We start from the raw sequence: 25037 nt of genomic DNA on the forward strand, positions 1-25037 counted from the left end.
ATGCGATACACTTCCCCCACCCAAGAAGGGAGAACCTAAAAAAAGCTACATGATACCAAAGATGTGCTATTATTATTCTTCACTCATTCACATAGTTGCATAAAGCCACAGAAATTTGGGATGTCATGATTCATACCCCCCAAAAAATAATAAAAAAAAACCTCAAGCAGGTTGATTTTCTAAAGATTTAGTTCTCAACCTCTGGACAGCTTCCCACTTGAAAGCAGATTATATTCGTGCTTGGGACATTTGAAACAGCATTCCCTGCCCTTGAGTTTTTCATTATCTCATTTTTGTGATATACAATCACAATTTTTACTGGTTTTCAATAAGCATTGAAGAAAAGCATTCTAAAGATATTCAATAAAAAGCAACAAATTAGAAGAAGTATGTCAAGAAAGTAATTACTGTTATTTGACTCATCAGGGCAAACATACTGCATTTGCCTTCTTCCACAAATATAGACTGAAATAATTTTAATCACACTAAATTAATCTAAATTGTATTACATAAAAATGTAACCGCTGAATACAACTTGAAAGTTTATCTGTTGTAACATTATTTGACAAAAAATATTTACCTAATAGCTAGGCAAACCTCCTTCTGAATTTCAGAGCAAATCTGGTCCCTCGGTGCCATCAACAACTGCCAAAGTAAAAGGCCCGACCTTCTAACAATATCTCTGTTTCTTTCAGTTTGTGGGCTGAAGAAGAATTTAAAAACCACCTAAGAAAAATTAAACACAACAACAGTAAAAACCATGCAAACAACATTCAAGTTCTCATTTTCTGTAGTTTCTCAAACTATTTGCCTAGGTCGCTAACAGTCTCAGTCAGAAATTGAAGTTTCATTCCCAAAATTCAGTATTTTAGCAACCAGACAAGCTATTTTTCTTCTTCCATCTCCTGGCAGAAGAAATTAAGAAGTAAATATGTAACTTATCTGTATTCCACCTTTAACTGGAAAGGTGGCAGTTATGTTTAAACTAGCACTCTCAAGTGGGTGTATAAGATACTGCAAAGCCTCTGCTAGGCGAATCTACATTAAATTGGATGCAATTGGATGGAGTTGGGGAGATGTTCTTGTACCTGAAAGACAACAAGGATGCAGCGTATTATACAAGTATCTCCATTCACCATAGCTTTCTCCCATAATGTCACAGATACTGCTGAGATGATGTGCTTCAATTGGATGCTGCTTCCCCAAAAAATTTGTTATGGGCAGATTGTTGCTGGCTGCAAGCAGATTGAGTTGGTGGATACACATGGCACCAACATGGTGCAGTAACTGGTTAATAACCTCATTTGTGGTTGTTGCATCCCCTAGAAGAAGAAGAGCAGTTTAAACACTGGCTACAAATAGATTATAAGATTAGAATTTGCTTCTAAAATGCATTATATCATCAACATCTTTAACTTCAGGACTCCCGCCCACATTATAAACAAAAGAGAATTACATGCAGCATTTTTTAATGTGCTAAAGGTAACAATAAGCTGGAAACTTCCAACTTTTTTTTAAAAAGTTTATTAAAGCAATGACCAAGTAACTGATCAAGGAACTTTTCAAGGATGAGCTCAGATTTTAATGTAAATTCTCAGAAGGTAGTTTCTGTATATTTATTCTATGATAATCACACATTTCACTTCCACTTTACACAAAATGCTGACTTCTATGTTTGCCTCACCTTTGGGCTCTGTAATGATATGGCTAACTCCCAGCCTCTGACAGACACAATGGAATGCCTGGTTCCCAGGATTACACCACTGATCGATGTAATCATTAGAGCACGTCCATATCATGTTATTCATAGTATCGTAACAGGCACCTAAGGAAAATATTTTGCAGAGCAAACTTTAGAATATAAAAAAAGACTGAAGTATTTTATAGCAGATATAAATCTAATTATTAAGCTTTAAAAATTCTGTTACGTGTCACAGTAATTTAATAATAATGCATTAGAATGAAAAACATTAATGGAAATCTTTTAAGAAAGGAATGAAGTAAATACACATCCTTTTTGATGTCTCAAGTAAACATACAACCCCATCCTTTTCAGGTAAATACTCCAGTGCTTATTATTTAAAATAAGTATGTAACATATATTATTACTCCACAAACTTATCACACATTGCCACAAGTACATGAACTGAAAATAGCTGAGGTCATCAGACACCAGCAACTTTAAGAAAAAGTGTGCATGTGTGGGGGAATTTTACTACTACTGTCAACTATTAAGCATCTTACAATTTGTTTGAAAAGCCTCGTGGTTAATATATAATATTTTTACTAAAACTGACAGTTTGCATGGTGCAAGTTGGTCAGTCAGTCATAGGGAAATCAGAAACAAATACAATGTCTTTCTGGCTACGTTGCATTTAAGTATTTTAAAATATAGAGATAAGATGAGAGAAGAGAACGCTTTTTTTAACCTGCTTAAGATTCTTTTCTGCTACAGTTAACATTTTTCTGGAGATTGTATGCAGCTGAAACTGCAAAGAAAAACACTGAAAATTTCCTCAGGGAATTCTGAACTTTCAAAAATGTAAAGTTTACAAAATTTTACAACAAGCACAAAACCTCACCATCTGCAGAATCTATTACTGTAAATTGAAATCCAACTAGCTTAAGGGTTGGATATGTCTAGTTCCTAAAAACAGATCATCTTCTTACCAAGTCCTGGTACTAGAGCACCACGTCCAAGTGAACTTCCTGCAGCATCAATGAGATCTGCTCGGCTTGTGAACTGCCCGTCCGAGATATTGAACACCAAGCTCGAAGCAAGAACTACACAGAAAAAAGTCTCCAATAAATTTCTGAGAAGTTTATTGCATTTCAGAAAAGCAAGGACTTAAAGTCTGCCACAAATGTATCTGACTTACTTTTTAAAGATGACAAAGCACTCGTTCCTCCAAAGAGTGAACGTGTTGCAGAACTGCCTGATCCACCTGGGGGTGGGACCAACATCACCAAGTATGTTCCACATGTGTATATTGGAGTCTTTCTCAACATTTTCAGTGGCAGCCCACAACTAGTGTTAGCAGCTGAAACGTCAAACAAAAATCAACATGTCTTCATAACCTGAAAAACTTACAATAACAGGCAGCAAACAAGGAAGATTTATATTTGGAGTTTTAAATAAAAAAAATATGGAAATTCACATAAGCTGTATTTTGCAGCATTCAGAAGATGAGTGTAGGGGTGGCCTCATAATCCCACATATCAGTGTCAATCCCCAGAAGGAAACAATTTCACAGGTTATTTAACTAAAGAGAACAACTTAATTAATAAAGGTAACAATCTCGTTTGCAAACCAGGAAAATTAGGAGGCTAAAATACAAGTTTAAAGAAAACTGTTTTTAAGACTTATGTGGTGATAAACATATTGAAAGCAGTTTTAGAGCTTCTTATAGAGTTTTTCTAAACATAAAGAGACAATTTAAGATTCACTACGCACTTACTATTTTTAAAGTTCTCCTGCTCAACATGAAATGTATAGTCATAACGATCTAGCTCCTGTCACAGCTGATCCACACTTTTCTGAGCACTGACTAAAGAACTGGCCAAGAATAACTGCTGATTCTTCTCCTGCACCACACTAGTTAACTAGCAAAATAGAGTCTTTAAATTATCTCTTCAAGCTAACTCTTTGTCAATTTCCCTATAGGAATATATATTTCCTGCTGAGGTATTTTCATTAAAATTAATTATAATTGTTTAAAATTGAAGAAAGTAAGCTCATTTAGTTTCAGATGTGTGTATGAATGAAAGAGGAAGAAAAGAAACTAAGGATAAACTGAATAAAATCTTAAGATAAATGTTAGAGCTCCAGATCATCCTGAAAGCTAGCACTGTTCATCCATAATTCCCTAATTAACTTGTGTAGTTTCTACAGGTCTGTAAAAGAACATCCAGACATTCTGCAAATTTTAATCAAAAAAGCAAAACTACCTCTAACAGTCAACTTGCTTATGAAGCAAGAGTTTCATTTGCTAAATTGCAGTCCATTTTTATATATCAATTCAAAGCCCAGTTGTACTTGCATCACAAAGTGCAATTATCAATCTGATCAAGTGTGGCATAAACCCGTCCTATAACTGAGTAGGTCACCAAAAAGGAAGCTATGTATACAAGCATTTTCTCTAGTTCTTTGTTCTTAAACTTTTCCCACAATCAGTGACTGATTTAGCAAAGGAACTTGTAATTCAAACATTAACCAAATACTGCATATATATTTCTAATACTTATCATGGAAAGAAATGCAAGGTGTTTTTTTTTTTTTTTTTTAACGTGTCGTAAGAGATTAGTAATTACTGGAACTGACTATATGTTAAGAACCAAAATATGAAAAATTACTGAGTCAGTAAAATCTCTTCTGACCTGCTTGGTCCTCTTTCAAAGTATTAGAGATGGTAGAGCCAGTGAGAGCAGCCAGTGTTGCTGACGGGGAAGCTCTGTACCTAGACAGCCTACTGAGAAGCATCTCATTTATACTCTTTGCGGATTCACCCTCTTTTCTCATTAATATAATGCGTTCTTGTAGAGGATTTGCTATACATATGCCATTTTCTATCTATTAAATAGAGAAAGAAAAAAAATACTTTTAGACATTAAAGTCCATAGGAGACCAATTAACAATGAATAAGTGAACAATATTATATATTGAGTAGGAATAGGAATATACACTTAAACCTTAGCGTCAAATTTCTTGGGGGGAAAAAAGTTATGAAAACTACACAGATGTATATTTATTTCACTGGTGACTTGAAGATTCAGAAGAATATCTTCCACCTGTTCTGCTCTTGAAGACAGAACTACTTGCCACAGTTTTAAGTTTATTTATGGAACTTTACTTTAAAAATATTTGAAGTCTCTGTAAGCTTAATATTGTTTCACTGGCAAGTTTTTGTAAAGAGAGGCCTTACATCATTTACTAATCATTTACTAGCCAGGAAGTATAAGTGATGATTTTCTTAAACCACATCTCTTAATGAAGAGAAGATCTGATTTGCTGCATTAGATATTTTCCATAAACATTGTGCTCCCAAAGCCTATCACTTTCAGCTCTATCACCCCACGAAGTACAGAGGCTGTACAACAGCTACTGAGTACAAGTACAGATATTGCTCCCAAAGTACTCCATCAAAGCTAAAGCCCTGTATAATTCTAATTTTCAAAACTAGATGTTTATGAATTGCTCTAAGCTCTTCTCTGTAAATAAATCTTTAGACTGAGATGCTTCATTGTCAAATTAAAATACACACAGAAATGTATGCACACGTGTATACATACACATCTATATACACATGCATATACATATGAGCTGTTGAGAGAAAAGGGTGTTCAAACTACTGATACATTTCTCCAGGCTTATTTTGCATTTGGTTTTACACTAACATCAATGAGTGCCATACAACGTAAAAACATTTCAGGTTGTAAAATGCAGAGTAGACAAAACAATTCTATTTGTAACTCATGGGTACTGACTAGCTTTTAACACAATGAAGCAGATCCACAGTAAACAACACTTTAAATCTTAGTACACTGAATTACTGTCTCAGCATAAAACTTAATTACTAATTATAATAAAGTATGTTTTACATTACAAGACAATTCATATTGTGAGTGTGATAGTCGTATGCCCTCTGAAGATAGAGCTGAACAATACACTTTCTGTTCTGTTATTTTGTAAACACATTACAAAGAGCTATTCAAATTACTTATCAATATTCAAACCTATTATGTTTTTTTGAAAATACTGATATTTAATTAAGCAGCAGTCACGCTACCAACTTCAGGGTCACAGAAGACAACTAAATTTGCTTACTATAAGTTCAAAAACGTCCATAAAGACCGAGTGGCCTTTTGGTGTTTTTTTCGTTGAGGCTTGCAGGAGACCAAATCCAGTAGAAGTATGTACCATCTGAAGAAAGATGCACGGTAGTCATAGTACTGCCAACTGGAAAGTGATTTACTGGCATTGGGATTATTTGACATACCTACAAGACAGAAAGAGCACCTTAATAGTTCTGATTTTGAAGTCTGTTCTTCTGAATACAAGCAGCATACTTAGATACATAAGATCAAATGAAGTTAGTCCACAAGAGGCTTTTTAATGGACATAACATTACATGAATTTGTTTTGAAGAGCTGCTGTGCAACATTTGCCAAATTGATCTATTGCATACAAAACAGCTTGCACACCTAAACATCTGACATGCTTAAAAATAAAAGGATTAGCTCTTTTCACTCAAATGACTGAAAGCATACTCACAGTACCAAAAGGAAAACGCACATACTAAAAATTTATCTACTTTCTGCAACTTCTCTGAAGCATTACTTGTAACTTTGGAAGAGGATGGGAATCCAAACAGTTTCAGGAAATACACTGGACATGAATATGTAAATCCATCCTTAAAACCAAGACAGGGAAAAACAAAAAAGCAAACTACAAAGTAAAAAACTATCCATTTTTACAAAGGATGACAGTTGGTTGTTTACAAAACCCAATTAAATCAGAAACAAAACCTGAATAATGGCTGTTCAGGAAGAACATGTTTTCAGTTGAAGTCAATTTTTGCTATTGTTTATAATACGATCATACTATACTCTCTCTTACAATACTACCATAACACAATACAGCTAACGTCTATGTGCATATATGCGTATACATACACACGTGTGCAGACAGTAGTATCTATAGTACAACTTACAAGTTCTACAAGGCAATTTTTTAACTGGGGTTTATAAAAGGCAATTTCACAAAGTAAAATGAAGAAACTTCAAGCACAACACTACTTAAGAGTTAGAAGTGACTGTGATAACTTAAGAATGTTTTCTTACGCTAACTCTGCAATGAACATACTAGCTGTTCCTTTTACCTGAAGGGTATGCTGATCCACAACCTGGAAAAGGGAGTGAGGCTTATTATCAAAAGAGACGGGCCGATGAAGAAGTTTGTTGTTGCCAAAAGCAACCCACCCAGTCTCCAGCTCCTCGTTACGGCAGTACACAAAACCACTGACAAAAAAAGCAGTACATTAAAACTCTTTAAAACTCTGCAGGTTTCTTGTTTGCTCATTCTTCTAAGAAGAATTCACAACCACATTCCTGAACTTTGACTGAACTTAAATTCAAGTCAATTTAGGTCAGCAATTTCCGTTGCAAAGGTTTTAAGCGTAAGAAGTCTCATGACTTCTAAGCAATAAAGAAGCAAGGAGGTACAGTTAGTCAAATCTGCACTAATTTATACAGTGAATTACATAATTAGAAAACAAATACTTACAAATCCAGCAATCTTACAGCTATACATAAAAATAGTCTTTAGAAACACTCTCTCAGAGAAAAATGAACCAACTTAATATACATTCAAAAATAAAAATTTGAAATACCAGCTATTCTGCTACTATACTTCTTTGCAGAAGACTAGACTACGTGGCCTCCAGAGGTCCCTTTAAACCTACATTATTCTATGATTCTAGAGAAAACACTCGAGATGACTTTCAGATAAGACCAAAACATTAGAATAACTCTTAATGAAAACGTGTAACATACTCTAATCTTGTTACTCCTAACATTTGAGAAAGGTTTACCAAAATAACAATTTACATTCTTCCAAACAGATCTGCAGACTAGCAAATATTCAACAATGCTGTCACTTACCGCAAAGTACCATGTAATCCAGATCCCAGTTTGCTTATTCCTCTGCCCACTGAATTAGTTGTATAAAGATAGAGCCCATCTGCTGCAAGACAGCGTCCTAAGTCTGCATCTGAATCAGAAAGAAAGAATAGAGCAGAGACCTTTGATATAACACAAAACTAGAAATTCTCCATGGTCATTACACTTCTGCTGTAGCTACAAGAGCTACTGAAAACCAACAGATGTTCAAGACAGGTCAAAACTGACAAGTCAGAACCACTTTTTTTAAATATTGAATTTATTATTCAGTGTTCTAAGAGATACCATAACCTAGTCAAAACTCATTCTTTTTACTGCAGCTTCTTTACCTTTCATTCAACCTTTAAAGTGGTGTCTGGATTGCACACAACTTGCACAAACACTGTAAGGCTAATTTAAATTTCCAAGTGTTGCCAAATAAAAGGAATTAGGTACTAGTCACCCAGCTTCCCTTCTGAGACAATAAATGATGTTAGTTCATTTGAATCATGAAAAAAAACAGTGTATCATCTATTTCTGAATAATTTTCTTTTCCTGTGTATTATGCTCTCATTTTAGTGTTAAAGACCAGTCTTCTGGTATTGCTGAAATATATCACATTAAGATATTAATTTATATATAAACAAGATATGTCTATATATATTTAACAGAAGCTTGGGCCATAAGTTTAAACTGGCTCTTCTGCACACTATTCAGAACTGTAAATACTGTAGGAACCAGACTAGCATATCCAACTGTGCATAGGAACACAGGACTAAACAACAGAACTCATGTCGAGTGGAAAATTCCTTTACCTAAATATAAAATAATTTGGGCATTTGCTATTAAAACGCTTTCAGAATGACACAAAGGAGCAGAAGATCATTCTCTCCTGGTTTTGCAACAGGTAATGTTCAGGACCCAGAACTAGAAGATAAAATAGAAGTAAGATTTATGACTACACAAGCTCAGGACAACCACCGCTGCTCTAACATACTGTTTGCGTGGAAGACGTAATCTAATCTTGAGCCTTGATCTAATTTCTCGTGCAACACCATGCTTCTCTTACAGCAGTCCCTTCCACCTCTGAACTTTGCTAAATTGAGACAAAACGTATTTCTACCACAGCTCAGTCACTCACAAAGTAGTAATTATTAACAATCAAGAACAGACACACAGGACAAAGCCTTGTAACAGGGCTGTCAATAAACCATTTCAGTCAACCTACTTAAGTTCACATAATCCGAACAGTCATCTAGGGGAAGAAAAAATATCTAGTCACTCTCACAGCAAGAAAACTTCTTCCAGATATAGATGTCTTCATTGAATTTGCACATAGCCTAAAATGACAACTCAGATTTGTAATTTCCTACAGCTTGCATTAAACTTAATGAGATGTCATCAAAGCTTGACCTAATATTTCAAAAGCTACATGAAGCCTCTTAATTATTGCAAAAACAGTAAGCAGGCAAAGCGGAAAAACTGAAAATTAATTCAGGAAAAGAAATACAAGGCAAAACATTAAAAATAACCATACAAGACCGATTCAACAGAAACAAAAGGAAAACAGGGAAAGGGGGGAAAAAAACAATGAACTTGTACTTCTAAAAATAAACATGCTCTGCCAGCGATAGCTATTGAATACAGTGATACTGCACAGGACAAATAGATTACACTTACTGAAAAGCTAATGAGTGGATAATATCCATAAATCAGTTTGACCTCTCTGTAAAATTCCCACTGAAGTCAGAGAGGGTCACTATAGCTACAGCTTTTGAAGGTTTGCTCCAACTTGATTACTGGACAATTCAAAAAGGGAAGCTGATCTTCAGAAACCAAAAAGTAACACTTTTCTGAACCCTAACAACTTGTATTTGAAAAAAATGATAAGTCTGGTGTGTTAACATTAGTTACGTTAGTGTAGCTTAAGATTTACCCTCTTCATTTTAATACAAAACTATAAAAAGGATACTTTTTTCTATCTGATCCCCAAATCAATTTACAAAAAGTCATTCACGTATCTAGCTAGATTAGCTTAATAAGAACGGGTATGACAAGCCGAACAATGTACATCACTTAGTACGCCTGAAATGTCAGGTCCATGTTTTCAAAACTTCAGTTTTGTATATTCACACTACGACAACAAAGTGCCCAAGCCACTGCTGCTCTCCCCCCTTGTTATATCTTAGGCTTGGGGATGCTCTTGTGATGTCCAGTTCTCCCCCCAGATGGCCTTTCTAAGCCCTTCAGCTTTCAGTTATTTGACACGTACTGTAGTTGCTTTAATGTGACTTCCAGCAGAAAAGAAGAAATCCTTTTCAACTCTAAAGCCTTACATTATTTTTTTAAAAATTTTTTATTTTTTAAATTATCACCACAAAAAGTATTCTTGTCCTCCTCCGCTGATACTGACAGACACAAAATAATTTACCTTTATTTTCACCGCTGGAACTACTGTTAGCATCCGGTGCAGGTAACATGTCTTCGAAGCCCCAAGACACTATATGCTTTCCTCCAAGCAAACAAGAGGGTGATCCAGGTCCCCCCTCCAAAAGCAACAACCTTAAAGCACAAAAAATAAGTTGCACAGAAAACAGTGATAGCAAAAATTACCTACATCAAAAGTTAAGATGAAGATTTTTTTAAAAAACTTTTTTAAAGAAGTATTATTTCCTCTGTCAGAGTTCGTAAGATGCTTACAAGAATCATCAATATTTCATTAAAAAAATAGTGGATCCTTTTAGATTTTACTTCCTAATGTTTTCCTTCTGCAACTGAGTAAACTTCAATCTTTCCTAGAGCTTTCAAAAACCCTAAAGCCTTTTAATCACATTTAAAGACATTAATCCGTAAATGCATTTACACATTTTCAGAGCTGGTGCAAAAGTGCTACAATTAGAAAAAGTCACTACAAACCTGTATAATACATCAGCCACAGGCAAGGATCCTAGATCAGTCTGTTTCTGTAATAGATGCACTGTATGAACAAAGGTTTTCAGCGACCCTCTAAAAGGATAAGAAAAACATGAATAAAAGATGTCTATCGAAACAAGACTGAATGCACACAAACAGCATCTACGTAGAATATAATATCCAGCACCATAAAGAGAGAATATCCGAGATATTTCATCAAGATTCTTTTCTAATTTGCATTTCTTTTCTGGATGATTTTCATCCTTTTGTGGAGGAAGTGAAAAGAGGAAGAGAGGGTAACATAAAGGCAGCGTGCTGGCAAACCGCCCCTCTGAGTCACCCTGTCTTTTTGGAAGAAGATGAAGCCCCATGCAGGTAGGGAGAGCAGCAGCTGTGTCATAAACAACATGTGCAGAAAAAGCAATCTAGGCACATGATAAAAGGCCTCAGGTTTGCATCTACTACAGGCAGCTACTTCCAATATTTCTTGTAGCTGATTAACCGTTTTCAGATCTTCCAACCTAATCTGCGGGTCTTCCTGGGGCTGAGCCAAAAGGATTAGTAAGAGCTGCTGCAGACCACACTCAGAGATGGCTTTCTTGAATAAAAGAAAATACCAAACTAATTAGTTTATTATTGAGAGTCTGATTACTTTGCTTCCAAACACGAAGTTGGAAGCTTTTCCCCTTCTGAAGCGATAGATTTAAGTGTATACAAGGACCAGACACTTCAGAAAACAAAACTAAACCTAAGTAAAAGTCATTTCTGATCCTGCCTAAAAATGTGCTGCTTTAAAATTTTACTGTGGTATTTACAAACAGATGGAGTTTGTAATTCTAATTGTAGTGCTTGCTCATTCATAAGATTAATTTTTTTTTTTTTTTTTGGGGGGGAGCAGGGATGAGAACTTATGGAATCTGTATGTTAACACGGAGGAAAACACTGTATTTCTGTAGAAATGAGATACAGAGGTGTTTAAAAATGTGTTCTACAGTTTCTACTTGAAAGATCAACATATTATTAGGAAGAAGTTACATTTTCTGAAAGAAGTGGTTGGCTTTATTTCCAGGCACAATAGCCTAGCTAAATACAAGGTTCTTGACTGCGTCTTGGATATAATAGCCAGTTATGAATTGATTTCTCCAGAAGCATGACTGATGAATTGAAGAGATCCCTACCAAGCACTCTGCTGAACACAGCCTTTTGCTTTCTGCCACATATGGTTGGCCTTGGCTCTTTAACTCTCTTACGGCCATTGTCTCCCCCTGCACCTCCAAGAACATGTTTTCCCCACTTTTATCTTCAACCTAATGCTTTCACTGATAAAATTCAGCTTGAAGAAAATAACACTGAATACTTCAAAGCACCTTAATTCATTATTTAAATCAATATTCATCCTGTTTTATTTTTAGTAATGTGAAGCACCCAAAATTGCAACTAGGAATCTCAAGAATCATCTCATTTTGAAGGCTTTTTCCTTTACCAAAAGTACCCAACACACAACGTTCACACTTAAATGAAAAATGCAGGGCTTTCACAGGTAACAAAGCATGTTAGGATGTTACAACTCAGTAAGCAATGCAAGGCAGATTTGCAAGGAAAATACAAGACCATCTTTCATTTGAAAAGCTGCATCTGAAATGTAGGTCTTTTACAGAGTCACCCAGAAAAGAACAGGCCATAGCTTCTGAAAACTGACATCTAGGAGAGGGAGGAAAAAAAAAAGATCCTGTTTACCAAATCCAAACAACTTATTTATCTGAGCTACATTCAAGTGCTTTGCTTTTCAGATAAGGTAGCTGCCAGTGCTCAAGCGTTTGCCGCATACAGTAGATTTCTTCGACTTCACTAGAACAAGTCCAATAGAAATTGTTTTTCATTTGAAGAAATGCTTCTTAAAGTAAATTGTGACAACTCCTGAGAACTTCAACATCTTAAAGCAGAGTTAAACTTGACAGAGAAGGATGCAATCTAAGAAACGTTAAACATTAAGGCCAAGATTTGCAAAAGGCAACTCATGACTGCAGACCCACCTTCACATGGCTGAATTTTGTGGTCCTATCTGTTTCCCCAGGCCCCATTCCCCAAAACCAGAAGGATCTAGAAGGACGTCAATAATGTCAATAAACCATTTCAGTCAACCTATATTAAAGGCTGTAATGGCCATTTTGTCCTAGATTGCCTAATGCCGTGCTAAACCCATAAGCACAGGACAGTTCAACCTACAGTAGCCGAATTCCTCACTGGCAACCAAATGAAAAAATGCCTCGATATGTTTCAGAGGGCAACAGTGAAATCTGAAATGAATTGTCCTGCATCTTGGCAGCGATGCTTTCTACTTCTTCATCTGAAGAAAGATGCATAAGCTACAGGACTAATGGGGCAGTGCAAAGGGAAAAGAGAGACAACTTCTCTCCACGATAAAAACACTTGGAACCATTCCTAGAAGAGATCATTGAAGTAGAAGCAGCAATATGCACAAGAGACATTTCTAATGTAGATCCTTCTGTTTTTACATATGCTAAACACACGCAAAAAATAAATGCTTATTTTACCAGTTTTACCTTTTCCAAAGGAGTATTTAAATATTAGAGAGAAAAACACTAACGTAAACCAAAAATGAACGTCAACAATACAGTCACATCATTTTTGATTCCTACCTTGAAATATAAACACTTACTATCCACATCAACCACAACTTCATCTCAATCCAGTTTCCTTACCTTGCACAAGCCAAGGCAACTAGGGCGGCAGCAGCATTTTCTTTTTGCTTATATGGAATCTGATGGCCCGAAACAGAAGTCTCTTCCAGCCAGGAGCACAGCAGAGACTCTATCCCATTGAGACAGTCAGCTGGTTCCTTAGTCAAGCTCAAAGGCTGGCAGTCTCGAAGGCAATTCAATAGCACCTCAGCAGTTATGTTACAGAGGGAAGGGTCTGTTCTACTTTGAGACTGAATGAGGGGAAAGACCAGGAGAAGCCCCATTCGGGAAGTGAAGGGCGCCTGTTCGGGCTGTTGTAACAAGCCTTGACGCTTGAGCAAGGCCAGTGCTTCTTCGTCCCCCGAGCTCTCCCGGTCGTGCTGCTCCTCCAAGGCCAGCTGGCGCTGGGCGTTCCAGAGTCCGCGCAGGGCGTTCAGTCGGTACTCCAGCAGGCGAGCGTAAGCATTGCTCTGGTTCCCACACACGGAGCGTAACCGCTCAGCTAGCTCGGTCGGGTTCTTGGTCTCAAACGTCAGGATCTGGAAGGAGGGAAAACATTGGCATTTAGGCAGGTTCTCTAAGGAAAAAAAAGTTAACATGCCTCTAGTATATCTAGACAAGCTGTCCTCTACAAGAGACCGTAGGATTTTTGTTTCGTTATTTAAAATTAAAAAATTCTGCGCATTAAGAAAAGTTAAATTGGAGGACAAAGAACAGGCGAGTGGTGTGCAGTCTGTTATTGCTGAGTCGGCACTGCTGCTGAAGCTGGGGATTGAGGTTTTTAAACTTTCAAACATGGTGCTAAAACAACAATAATACAGATTTTAAAAGAAAAACACGTGAAATATCTTAAAAGCTCCAGTGTGACAGGGTTTTGAGACAATTTTGCTAGGAAATTCAAGGACTGAGCGGTGGTGGCAAGTTTAGAACCCCTCTATGAAAAACAGTAGGTGAAGGTATTTTGTAATAGGAATCTGTATGTTCTAGTTCTAGAGCTTTTCAAACCAAAACACCATCTGTTCTGTAAACCAAATTAACAGCCTAGTTACATGCTCTCCCTTCCCTGTTTTTTTCCCTCCCCAATCTGATCATATTACACTCAGCTATCTTCTTCAAAATATATCCAGTTGCTGCCATAGTTTAAAAACCCGAAAGCCTCATCATCATTTCAGACAGGAAAAAAAAGAAGGTCTTTTTGGCACTTCTAAGCAGAATTGGAAACAAAGCTGCAACAGAAAATAAGCAAGCGGTAACAGAAAAACATATTTATGGGTTAGTACCCAGCCTGGTACTTGAGGGAACTCACAATTTTGGGTGATTTACAGACAAATTCTCCTTACAGAATACAACAGTTGAGATCAGCAAAGTCACTTTAGCTCTGGCAACCTCAAGGAGAGCAACGAGCTCCACATTTCCTGATACTTTGGATCCAGCGTCCAAAGGGCTCCTGCCTGCAGGCCTCGCTGCCCTCAGCCACCCCAAACACACTTCTCAGCCCATCTGCACGCTCTGAGCCTTTCCTTCCCTCCCCCTGTTTACACGCTAAGGGAAGGAAAATGTGATAGATGAAGAAGTGCAATGGGTAACTTCATGCAGTTTTTATTATTATAGGCAGCAGTTATACAGAATATGAAATAGATGGTTGCCTAATTCTACAATTTCGAACAGCTTGATAAAATGCTTCAGGACAAATCACATCTGCCATTTCTACAAACACCCTTGCTAAAGTCAATTAAACAGCTTTTCAGTACAGCCCAAACACTTCCCATTGGAGTCATGAAAAGTTCACTTTAAAGTGCAATTCCAAAGTGCAATTCACATAATAATTACATTTGAATAGACGTTAGGATTGAGCTTCTGAAAACTCAATCTCTTTTATTAATTTCTTCAAAGAGATTAAGAATACCAATCCCTAAATGATATATTATGTATTTAAAATAACTACCTCCTGTTAATTTGTATGTTCCATTGTCTCAAAAATAAGCTTAATTGTTTTCTATTATAGATGCAATTGCATTCTAAAACGGTTTGCTTTTGACTTCCTTGAACTGAACTAAGTATGTGACAGGTCCTCAGCTAAGCAGTAACAAGCTGCGGCAGAGGAGGAAAGAACCAACGTTTTCAACTTGAGTGAAATGCTGAAGAAAAGAAGTCTACGGTCCTTAGCTGAACTAATAACAAAGACACCCCAAAAGACAAGTCCTGATGCGCCTGCCTGACTTTCCCTTTAGATCACAACAAGCACTACAGCTACAGATTGGAAGGGGTCGCCCGTGTCTTGTCCCCTTTCTGTAAGGTAGTGGAACCCCACAATCCATGCCAGGTAATATTGCATAATTTAGGTGGGCACGACTTTTTTTTTTTTTTTTTTTTTTTTTTTTTTAAGTCCCTCTATATCACTGTATTAATTCATGAACTTTGTGCAACCTTGTTTGGACTTTGAGCTAAATCTGCGCCTAGCATGTAATAATAAACAGAGGGTTTAAATATTCAAACACTCAGACATGTGAGAATTGAGTTATTTCAGCCAAATTGCAAAGTCAACCAAAGAGAGAGTTCCAGCTGGAACTCAGAAACGTTTTTTAGTTTCCTCTAAGTTACCAATGTTACATTTGATAGGTTCTCTTCGATAAAACTGTAACCAAACTGTTACGGAAAGTTATGCGTTTGGGATATTAACCCTGAAATTTTGTCACTTCCTAGTGTCCAGCTGAAGGCACACTTACGAGAAGCGGTCACTCTGGGTTCCACTCTCTTATTTCTCAGGTCCCACGGTTTAGCTGAGTCTTCATTGTATTGACTAGAGGTAAATCCTCAGAGACATCCTCAAGAAGAGCTTCAAGACTAAAATTTTCAGTGACTGGCTCCAACCAACAATTTGGGAACTTTCAGGGTTCAGAGGTACACACCAGGGAACCATCCCACTTCTGGTTATCAAAACACCCCTCTTCCTGACCTGACACCGACAGAGCTTCAGCTGCTCTGTGCTATCCATACTGCTTCCCTTCGCACAGTCTGAAGGCTTCCCAAGGGAACCACGGCCCTTACTGAGGTTTTCTCGGCACGCTGACTAGTTTCTCACATCTTCAGGCAAAGCTCGTTATTTTGAAGTCTATCTGAAGTCAAAGCGGGTTAAAGTAAAGTGGAAAAAAAAAACATTCACAAAGTCCAAAGCAGACAATGCAACTACCAGTGTTTACAAAAGACAGATGAAGAAAGGAAATAGTATAAATTATTTTAGAATAGATTTTCTAGGATTCATTCAGAGAGGTCTGTCCCTTCCTTTACCCAGCTGATTCACTGCAGCTCTCCCTAGGACGTGGCTCCCAGAGGCTGCCATTCTAAACACTTCTAGCCGCAGGCTGCACCACTAAAGAGGTTTTCTTCTGGCTATGAAACCTGGCCTACTCCGCCAAACCTCCCTTTTACCCACCCCTCCAGCAAAATTAATCCTTCTCCCCCAAATTAGGTTATTCTTTTCCTACCCATAGATGATCTGAACATTCTCATTGTTAAAAGAGGCAGAGATTCATTTCCCTGCGGATGCACACGGCTGTTACCCAAGCTGTCCTCCCTGATACTCCACTGAACAGCGATTACTCATCCAACAAGGGGTGAAAGTCCCTTTCCCTGCCTCTTGGGTGCCTCAATACTTACATCTGAGTTTGGGCTCTGATTTAGGACTGCTTTCCAGCATCCTTTCATTAGTGCTATTTGGGCACCTTGGCTCTGCATTTACCTTTGCAACACTTGGGGAGATCTCAGAAGCAAAGAGAACCGAACACCAGCACAGCACAAGCAGTCACCCGAACCAGTAAATCAGTCACCTCGCAGCACCGCTCGTTTCTGAGTAACCAAGCTTAAACAGAATCTAAAAGCTTGGAAAGGAGGGAACAAATCACTTCACTTTGCCATAAAACAAGTTACCCAAGCACCTACATCTCAAAAGGCAGCCTCTAACAGAAATAGCAGCTCAGCAGTAACACCATCGCACTGGCATAAATAAAGGAAAGAACCATACATATGTGCAAAGGAAGAACTCTAAATAAAATGCGAACAGACAGATTATATTCAGAATTGGCAAATGATAGAAGAAAACTCAGAAGATAAATAGCCAAGCTACAAAAATAATGCACATTAACGTGCTAAGGAAATAAGAACCCAAAAAAAGTGAAGATGCTGTTTAGCAATTAGTATACCGTAGCCATTTAAGAAAGACAAATACAAAGAGAATTGAGGAAAATAAATTTAAGATCTGTCTACTTTAAGTACATTGGTAGAGTTAAAATAGTTCAATTCCTGCTTTTAGAGAAGACAAATTCACATTTCCCATAGGAACAATCAATAATATTAAGCAAACAAAAGAAACTGCACTGTAATAGAAATGGAAAGTTTTATAGAATAGCTTCTGGTGGAAAAAAAGAACAACTCAAAACGTCACTTACCTCGCAAACATTCAATAACCAAGGCACCAGAATTAGGGGAAGAAATAAAACATTTCTCAAGAGGATCTTTGTCTAAATCTGATTTTGTAAGTAGGGTAAACATCATGTTGATAGTTTTTGTAAATAAGAATTCTATTCTTCAGTCCCTTTGAAAACACAGTGACTACCCTGTGACTGTGACCATCACATTTTGCAACTTTAAGCCTACTTCGTTAGCAAAACTACCTTTGAAAAGTTTTGGTTTTGAAAGTCTCACGCTTAATAGCCTGAAATCACATGTAGTTAAACACTGTGTTAATAAAAACTTAATTGTCACTACTTTTAGAGTATCTTGTCTTTATATGTTATTTCTTTATTCAATATTTAAAATCAATTTTAATAAATATTTTAACAAGAAAATGAGTGATCCAAAAGTTCAACCAGTCTGTTCACTGACATCTTCAACATTGAGAAGCAAGAGACAGATCTAATTCTAGATGACCGGCTATGGGGTGGCTGTCATCTGTCCTGCCGTATCCAATTTTTGTCCCATTTCACCCGGGACAAGACTTTACCCAGAGACTTCTTCCCATTAAACATTTTTTTTGTCGGTGCTGTTCCAGAAAGCAGCCAGCGGCACCTACAACTGTTAGGGTGAAGAGCTTCTCTACCGACAGCGAGCACGGGACACGCTACAATTAAGACACGCTAATCTACACGAAGAGCTTTAGCTTGAGGTTTTATGACCACATTAAGTAAATTTAGAAGTGAGCTGCCACTAAAAGGCAGCTTTTTCCTCCAGCTACAATTCCTGTCCCCTCTTGCTGTCCCTGGTGCTGGCAGGAGCGCTGTGCTTTCACAACCAGCCCCCCTCCCCTACTGTTTTTGTTTTGTTTGATTCTTTTATTTTCTCTTTTTAAGCTAGATTTTTGGCGTAGCCCAGTTACCAGGTGTGGAGCGGTAGGCAGAATGGAAAGAAGTAGAATGGAAATGGAAGAAGAAAATGCCTGGCCAATGACAGATGTGAACACTTTTTTTTAAATCAGTCTCATGCTGAATATGCTGCTTTCATTCAGTGTTAATTCTCTTACATACGGAATTGACGAACAATGACGCTGCTCACAAAGGTGTACTTTCTCCTCAAGTTATAAGAGCTTTCACTTGCAATATATCTCTAAAACAGCATTTAGTTCTTTCTCTACGTAATTAAATTGGCTGAACTTTGCACATAAAGAGAGCAACTCTCTGAAAATGGTGGCACATTTACCAATATCATTTACGTCCATAATATCCCCCGAGCATTAAATACGCATTATCCTAATCTCACAGAAGGGGGAACAAACCATAGAGAAAGGCAGAAACAACCCCAAAATCATAAGATATCGTTAACAGAGGCATAAGAGTTAAGTGCAATACTTCCAACACCATGCTACAGCTATAAGGTCATTTCTTGTGCACCACAGCATTAACATACAGGGAGCACCGCTTGCTTACTTGGTTCTTTTGACCCTACAACTAAAATCATATAGGGAGGACTGAATTCCAAGATTTATAGAATGTTCTATAAAAGAAATACCAGAATCTACAGTTTTAAGATAGCCTGAAAATTGAAATACACATCAAAATGTAAGCTGCTTCCATAAACAACATTGTATACATACTTTTAGTCCTCCACTTTCTGTTGTTCTGCCGGGTAACAGCATTTCTGCTCACAGCAATTTCTGGAGACACACAGCGGGAAGCTGTCTTACTGAAAAACACTGCCTTGATTTCTTTTAAATCATTTTTCTCAACCCTCTATAGGGCTTGTTTGTTATGACTGTGTGTTTATATTTATATATGTGCAAACACTTTCATCCTGATGTTTTATATACTGAAAATTTGCGGTTTCTTAGGAGCTGCTACATGCTTCCATTATGCAGTTAGTGTTGCAATGGAGAACTCCAATGTCACAGAGATGCACTTCCCATTTAAAATCAGAAGTTTCAAGACCATTCTGGTTTTTTTTCCTGCTCCAAGGAATTTTAACTGTATCACCTTGCTCAAGGCCTCTATCGATTCATAAGCCTGGATATAGCAGCACTGCTTTTTAACAACTCAGCTAAAAGCATGTACTATTCTCCCTTGTGAAAGCATTAGAAACCTAATTGCTTGCTCTGAAATAAGCACGAAAAACCCATACCTTTTTACTGCACACACAATATTGTGCCAGACCATCTTTTTGTACCTGTACAAATTCATTAAACAACCTTGATATCTGAGACGAATTGCAGCATTTGAAGGGGATGCCAAAGGCAGGAGCAGGAACGCGACCAGCCCGACAGACACGCCTGGATCAGCGGTTCCCCAGCGAGAGGCCGTAACCCCAAGAAGGGTCACCCACCTCGTAAAAAGCCAATTGTTTACGTTGGCATTAGAGACTTTTAGCTTGACAGAAGTGAAGCTCGGAGATGGAAGTAGGGTCGCAACCAGAAAGGTTTGGGAAGCACTGACCTAGATAATTACCCTCTCCTTCAGGAGTCAGGGAAAAGCAACAAAACGTTTCTGCTAATCCACGAGGGAAGCGGGTGAAAGTTTCAAGTGTAGCAGACACCTCCAAGACGAAATCATTTTGACCAAAAACACGAGTTGTCACAGGATTGGCACGTTCTGCTCAAATAGTGCTGGACTTCTCGCTACGTGGCTAGCCCAGACCTTACTGGGCAAAAGAAGAAAAACCACCACCTTATTTTTAATTAAATGTAGGTGTGGAAAAATAATCTATCAACAGCACAGAGAGACAACTGCCCACTGCCCAGCGGCACCTCATATCCTGTCCTACAATAACGGAGATCGATGTGAATCAAAATATTAAATGAGGACAGGAATACAGGATCCAGACAGCTACTGCTGCTGGAAATGCAGCCCCTACCTCATGTTAGAGCAAACAAAGGAAAACCAGATATCCAAATGACTATTATTTCTGTTAGGCTGTTATATAAAACAGAGAGCTTACAAGTTACAGGGGTGGAGTGGCACATAAGGTTGTTCTACTTTATACTGTGCCTAGGTATTAAAGATTTGTCTTTACCCCACCTACTACCTTGAGGAAAAATATAACTGAACATATCGCTAATTAAGCTGAAAAACTGTTGATGCTGCACTTTTAAAACTAATGAAGTACTGGACACAAATGGAAGAGCAGGAACAAGTCCTCCTTAAACGGCAGGATAACAACGGCAATGTATGGCAGCCAAATGAAACTGTCTAGAAACAAGTTTATCACCTGGAGGCTATGTAACAGCCTCTATGAACAACCACTGTTCAGTAATGCCCTTCTTATTACATTACCAAGGGTTAGCATTTACACAATTAACAATTTATATTGCTGGCATTCTCGTAAGACACAGCACATGACTCTTGCACAACGGCAGATTAAACTACGTGTTTTAAGGGACTGCTACCTTCAGACATACCTCCTGGCCCCGTCCCAAGGGTTACTGGCTCTGCGAAAGACATTTGACTGGGAGGATTCTGGAAGCGGTGCAGATTCCCCCGTGGCACATGAAAGAACGGCTCACCTTCCATTAAGCTGCCCCTCCTGCGCAGGCATCGACATCTGAGGCAGAGACTGGGCAAAATGTCATGGCAACATCTTCAGCTGCTAGCCAGCCACATACGGCTGTCTCCAAGAAGCAGAAGACCTTATGCACTTTGAAAGTCATTCCTCTGTACAAAAGGCTTGTATCGCTAACTAATCTAGGTCTCTTCCTAGCAAGAGGGCCTGATCGGGAAACCCTTACCAGAAGTGGTTTCTAACATTACAGAAATCTATCAACGTTAAAAACAAATCAACTTTTTTTTTTTTTTTTTTTTTTTAAAAGCACCCTTTTTCTTTGTGGTAATACATCTTTGCAAATATGCTGACAGTCAGTCTGAAAAGTTGGTATACGTCATTTACAGCACATAAAAATTAAAAATAAAAAACAAATGACACTTGGAATTAAAAGGTACCCCTAGAACAAATTACCTTCACATGAAAGAATGCTAACACTTTTGGAACCTACTATTAATGGGAAAATTTTATATGTGTGTGTGTTTATATGTGTATATATATATATATATATATATATATATATAAATACATACACACACTGAGCTAAATAGATATTAGAAAAATCATTTGGGAGTTGAAAGGGGTCTAAATTTTCATAAACCCTTTTTGGTATAATGCCAGTACTGTAACACGTTTTCCCTGCTTTTCATTTTATAAGTAGACAAAACCTTTGAACAGAAGGACAAAGGAAGCACGTGCAAGTACACTGACATTACTCACCAATATGCTCTTTAAAGGGATATTTAAGCAAAACAGACCAGAATTATACTTTCAAAACAAAACAAAGAGTATCCATTTAAATGTAAACCATTTTTAATTAACCACTTCATATAGAAGAGTCAATCAGGGTTCTCACTGCCACTGACAAAGCACAAGAAGTGTATCAAAGAAGTTTACTGATCAAAGCAGCAGCTGCAGCATCTCCTACCTTTGTCCAATAACACATCCCAAGAGATTTCCATTTGGACCGTTTTCAATTATATTTATTACATTGCAGCTATGAGTATGAACAGTGCAAATGAGCTGCTCATTGTATTAGTCAATAACATGACCACACTCCAATAAGATGCATGCACCTATTTCCACAAAATGGCTCCTCAAAGCCATTCCAGTTTACCAAGGTAACCCTTCATCTAAAAGATACACAAAAAAAAGAAAGTTACGAGCAAATTAACTTATATTACTTGAAATTTCAAGTCTTTTTTTTTTTTAAAAACACCCCCCAACCAGCGTCAAAAACTATAAACCACTTTACAAACAAGCCTTGAAAAATAAGTCACTTGTAGCCATCTATTCTTTCAGTGAAAGGAGAGAAAATGCTTCAATATTTTTAAGACCATAGATCAAAATGAGAACTGTAGCAAAAAGTAATGTTTATTTATTTTAAAGTTTTATGCTGCAAGCATGTGTAACAGGAAAAAAAATGGAACAGAAAGGATTCTGTTAATCAACGACACTGGACTGCTGAAACACTCATCATAAAAGTGTCATAAAGGCCGAGGCACAGACCCTTCCCAGCCCTAACAAAAGATTCTTCAGTGCTCAAGTGTTTGTCAAGTTTCATGCTGGAACATATTCCTGGTATAGACTGTAAGATCTTAAAAGCTAAGGTGTTTTTGTTTGTTTTTAACGGGTATCCTCCTTTATTACCATCTAGCCCTAACAACGCTGTTTTCCTCACACATTCATCAGACTCGATGCTGTAATGGAATGGAATCGAAATACATTCTTGAATAGGAGCTGCGCTGAATGCCAGAGGGGACTCTGATCACAAGGGAGAATCGTTTCCCGTTTGTGCACAGGGATGTCATCCACCTTAAAATCCCGTCCCGTCCCGCTCATGTGACGCTCGCCAACATCCATTTCACGGGAGCAGCTAGCGCTCCCATCCCAGTCCCCGCTGCCACACCGCGCAGAAAAGAAAACGCGCTCTCAGCAAGAAATATCTTCCCTTCGATAAGGCAGTTGGAAGTTCTCACAAACGCCGTCGAGGCCACACGTCACGATCTGAACAAGGAGGCTGTCAGAGCTGCCAGCCCCTGCACCTGGCCTGGCACAGGGCTTCTTCTCCGCAACACCCCCGTGTCGGCAGCCAAAGCCTCGTGAAGGGTTTTGAGGCCTAAATGCCCGCGACCAAGCAGAGGCCACAGATAAAGCTGCCGCTGAACCATCCCCTGGCTCCAGCACGCAGCTCCTCTGACAAAGACCCTGTGTCATTGCAAGCCACCCTGCTGGAGAGGAGGGCGGGGTGAAAGCAGAGAAGGGAGGCACGCAGCGAAAAAAATGCAGCCTGCGAAACAGAAGCAACCTACAAGCTGTGACATTCAGCCCTTCGCCGTCCTCCTCAGATAAAACAGCGCCATAAAATCTGCCGCCAGCAGTTCTGAGAAAGCAAAAAGCTGGAAGGAAAATCCCAGCCCCTCTCCTGGGTCTTTAGCGGCAATCTCTGGCAGCCTAACCCCCAAACACCCCAGTATCCCAAGCACCCGCCTGTAAAACTGGCTGATTACCAACCACCTCACAGCAAAAAGACACAGAGCTGTAAACAACGGAGCTGAAGGCCACCTCAGAAAGACACGAGCATGGCTCTTACTGCCTAACCCGGCATTCACAGCCGGGCGATGCTTCACCCTCCATCTTCGCCAGCTCCTCTCCACCAGAGGAACCAGGCAAAAAAAACTCTGCCCCGGTGCCAGGCGGCTCCATAGCCCTCCCTGGGCGCTCTCCCCCCTCACCATCATCACCCTCCTCCTCCTCCTCATCCTCGGCGCCCCCTGCCCGATCCCTCCCGTTTTTCTCGGCCTCCCCCCCCTCACCTCCAGCTCGGTGTCGCCGGGCTCGGCCACCCCGATGATCTCGCTGGGCAGCTCGGCCAGGTCGGTGACGCGGATCAGCCCGTCGTGCAGGAAGATGGTCTCCTCCTTCACCGACAGCCACTGCGCCGAGTCGCTGGCCGCCGCCGCCGCCGCTGAGGCGGCCGCCGGGGACCCCATGGCGCGGCCGGCGGGGGGGCTCGGCAGGGCTGAGGCGAGGCGGCTGCCGCTACCCCCCCATGACGGGGGCAGGGCGGGGGCAGCGGGACGCCCAGCGGCCGGGGCACCGGGCAGCCGGAGGGCGGCGAGCGGCGGCGGCGGCGGGGGAGGCAGCAGCGAAGCGCGGCGAGGTGCCGCCAGCGGGCCGGGGGGCGTCCGGGAGCCGCCGGGAGCCGCCCGCAAACCGCCGCGTCCCGCTCCCTCCTCACAGACACAGGTGACAGCGCGACGCCATGTTGGGGGCTGAGGCGGGCCCGGCATGCACCGCGCGGGGAACAATACACCCTCCCCGAGCTCCCCCCCCCTCCACCTCCGGGTCCGCCCCCGGCACCCTTGGGTGCCGCCCCGAGGGCTCGGGAGACGCCCCCGGCACCCCGCCTCCGGGGCGCCCAGCACGCCTCAACCGGCTCCCGGCGCGGTCCGGCGGCTCCCCTCAGTGCCTCGGCCCGCCCCGAGGGCCGCTCCCCTCGGCCCTGCCCCGCTCCCCTCAGCCCCGCTCCAGCCCCTTCAACGCCCGGCTCCCTCAGCGCCCTGCCCCGGGAGTGGCTCCCCTCACAGCTTTCCCCCCTCTCTCGGCTGCTCAAAGCCTCTCAGAAACCCGCAGGACTCGCCAGCAAGCAGCTGTGTGCCCTCCAGTCCGTTCCTCCACATTTATCTGTGTTCACCACACCGCCATACGTGTGGAGAGAAAGGAGATCAAAATAAAAAATCGAGC

The 25037-nt window shown here is 39.8% G+C and overlaps 1 protein-coding gene across 1 annotated transcript in view; it reads right to left on the reverse strand.

Moving 5' to 3' along the window:
• Nucleotides 1-24298, reverse strand: part of HECTD4 (HECT domain E3 ubiquitin protein ligase 4) — a 72485-nt gene extending 48187 nt beyond the window's left edge. The window contains 15 exon segments of the mRNA XM_035565750.1: nucleotides 581-726; nucleotides 1089-1148; nucleotides 1150-1322; nucleotides 1685-1825; nucleotides 2671-2784; nucleotides 2880-3041; nucleotides 4378-4570; nucleotides 5825-5872; nucleotides 5874-5996; nucleotides 6879-7017; nucleotides 7660-7768; nucleotides 10088-10218; nucleotides 10573-10662; nucleotides 13293-13810; nucleotides 24107-24298. Of these exon segments, the coding sequence (XP_035421643.1) occupies nucleotides 581-726; nucleotides 1089-1148; nucleotides 1150-1322; nucleotides 1685-1825; nucleotides 2671-2784; nucleotides 2880-3041; nucleotides 4378-4570; nucleotides 5825-5872; nucleotides 5874-5996; nucleotides 6879-7017; nucleotides 7660-7768; nucleotides 10088-10218; nucleotides 10573-10662; nucleotides 13293-13810; nucleotides 24107-24283 (2324 nt within the window). The 5' untranslated portion in view covers nucleotides 24284-24298.
• Nucleotides 24299-25037: the final 739 nt, after the last annotated feature.

The sequence above is a fragment of the Cygnus atratus genome, chromosome 17, assembly GCF_013377495.2.
Source record: "Cygnus atratus isolate AKBS03 ecotype Queensland, Australia chromosome 17, CAtr_DNAZoo_HiC_assembly, whole genome shotgun sequence".
NCBI lineage: Eukaryota > Metazoa > Chordata > Aves > Anseriformes > Anatidae > Cygnus > Cygnus atratus.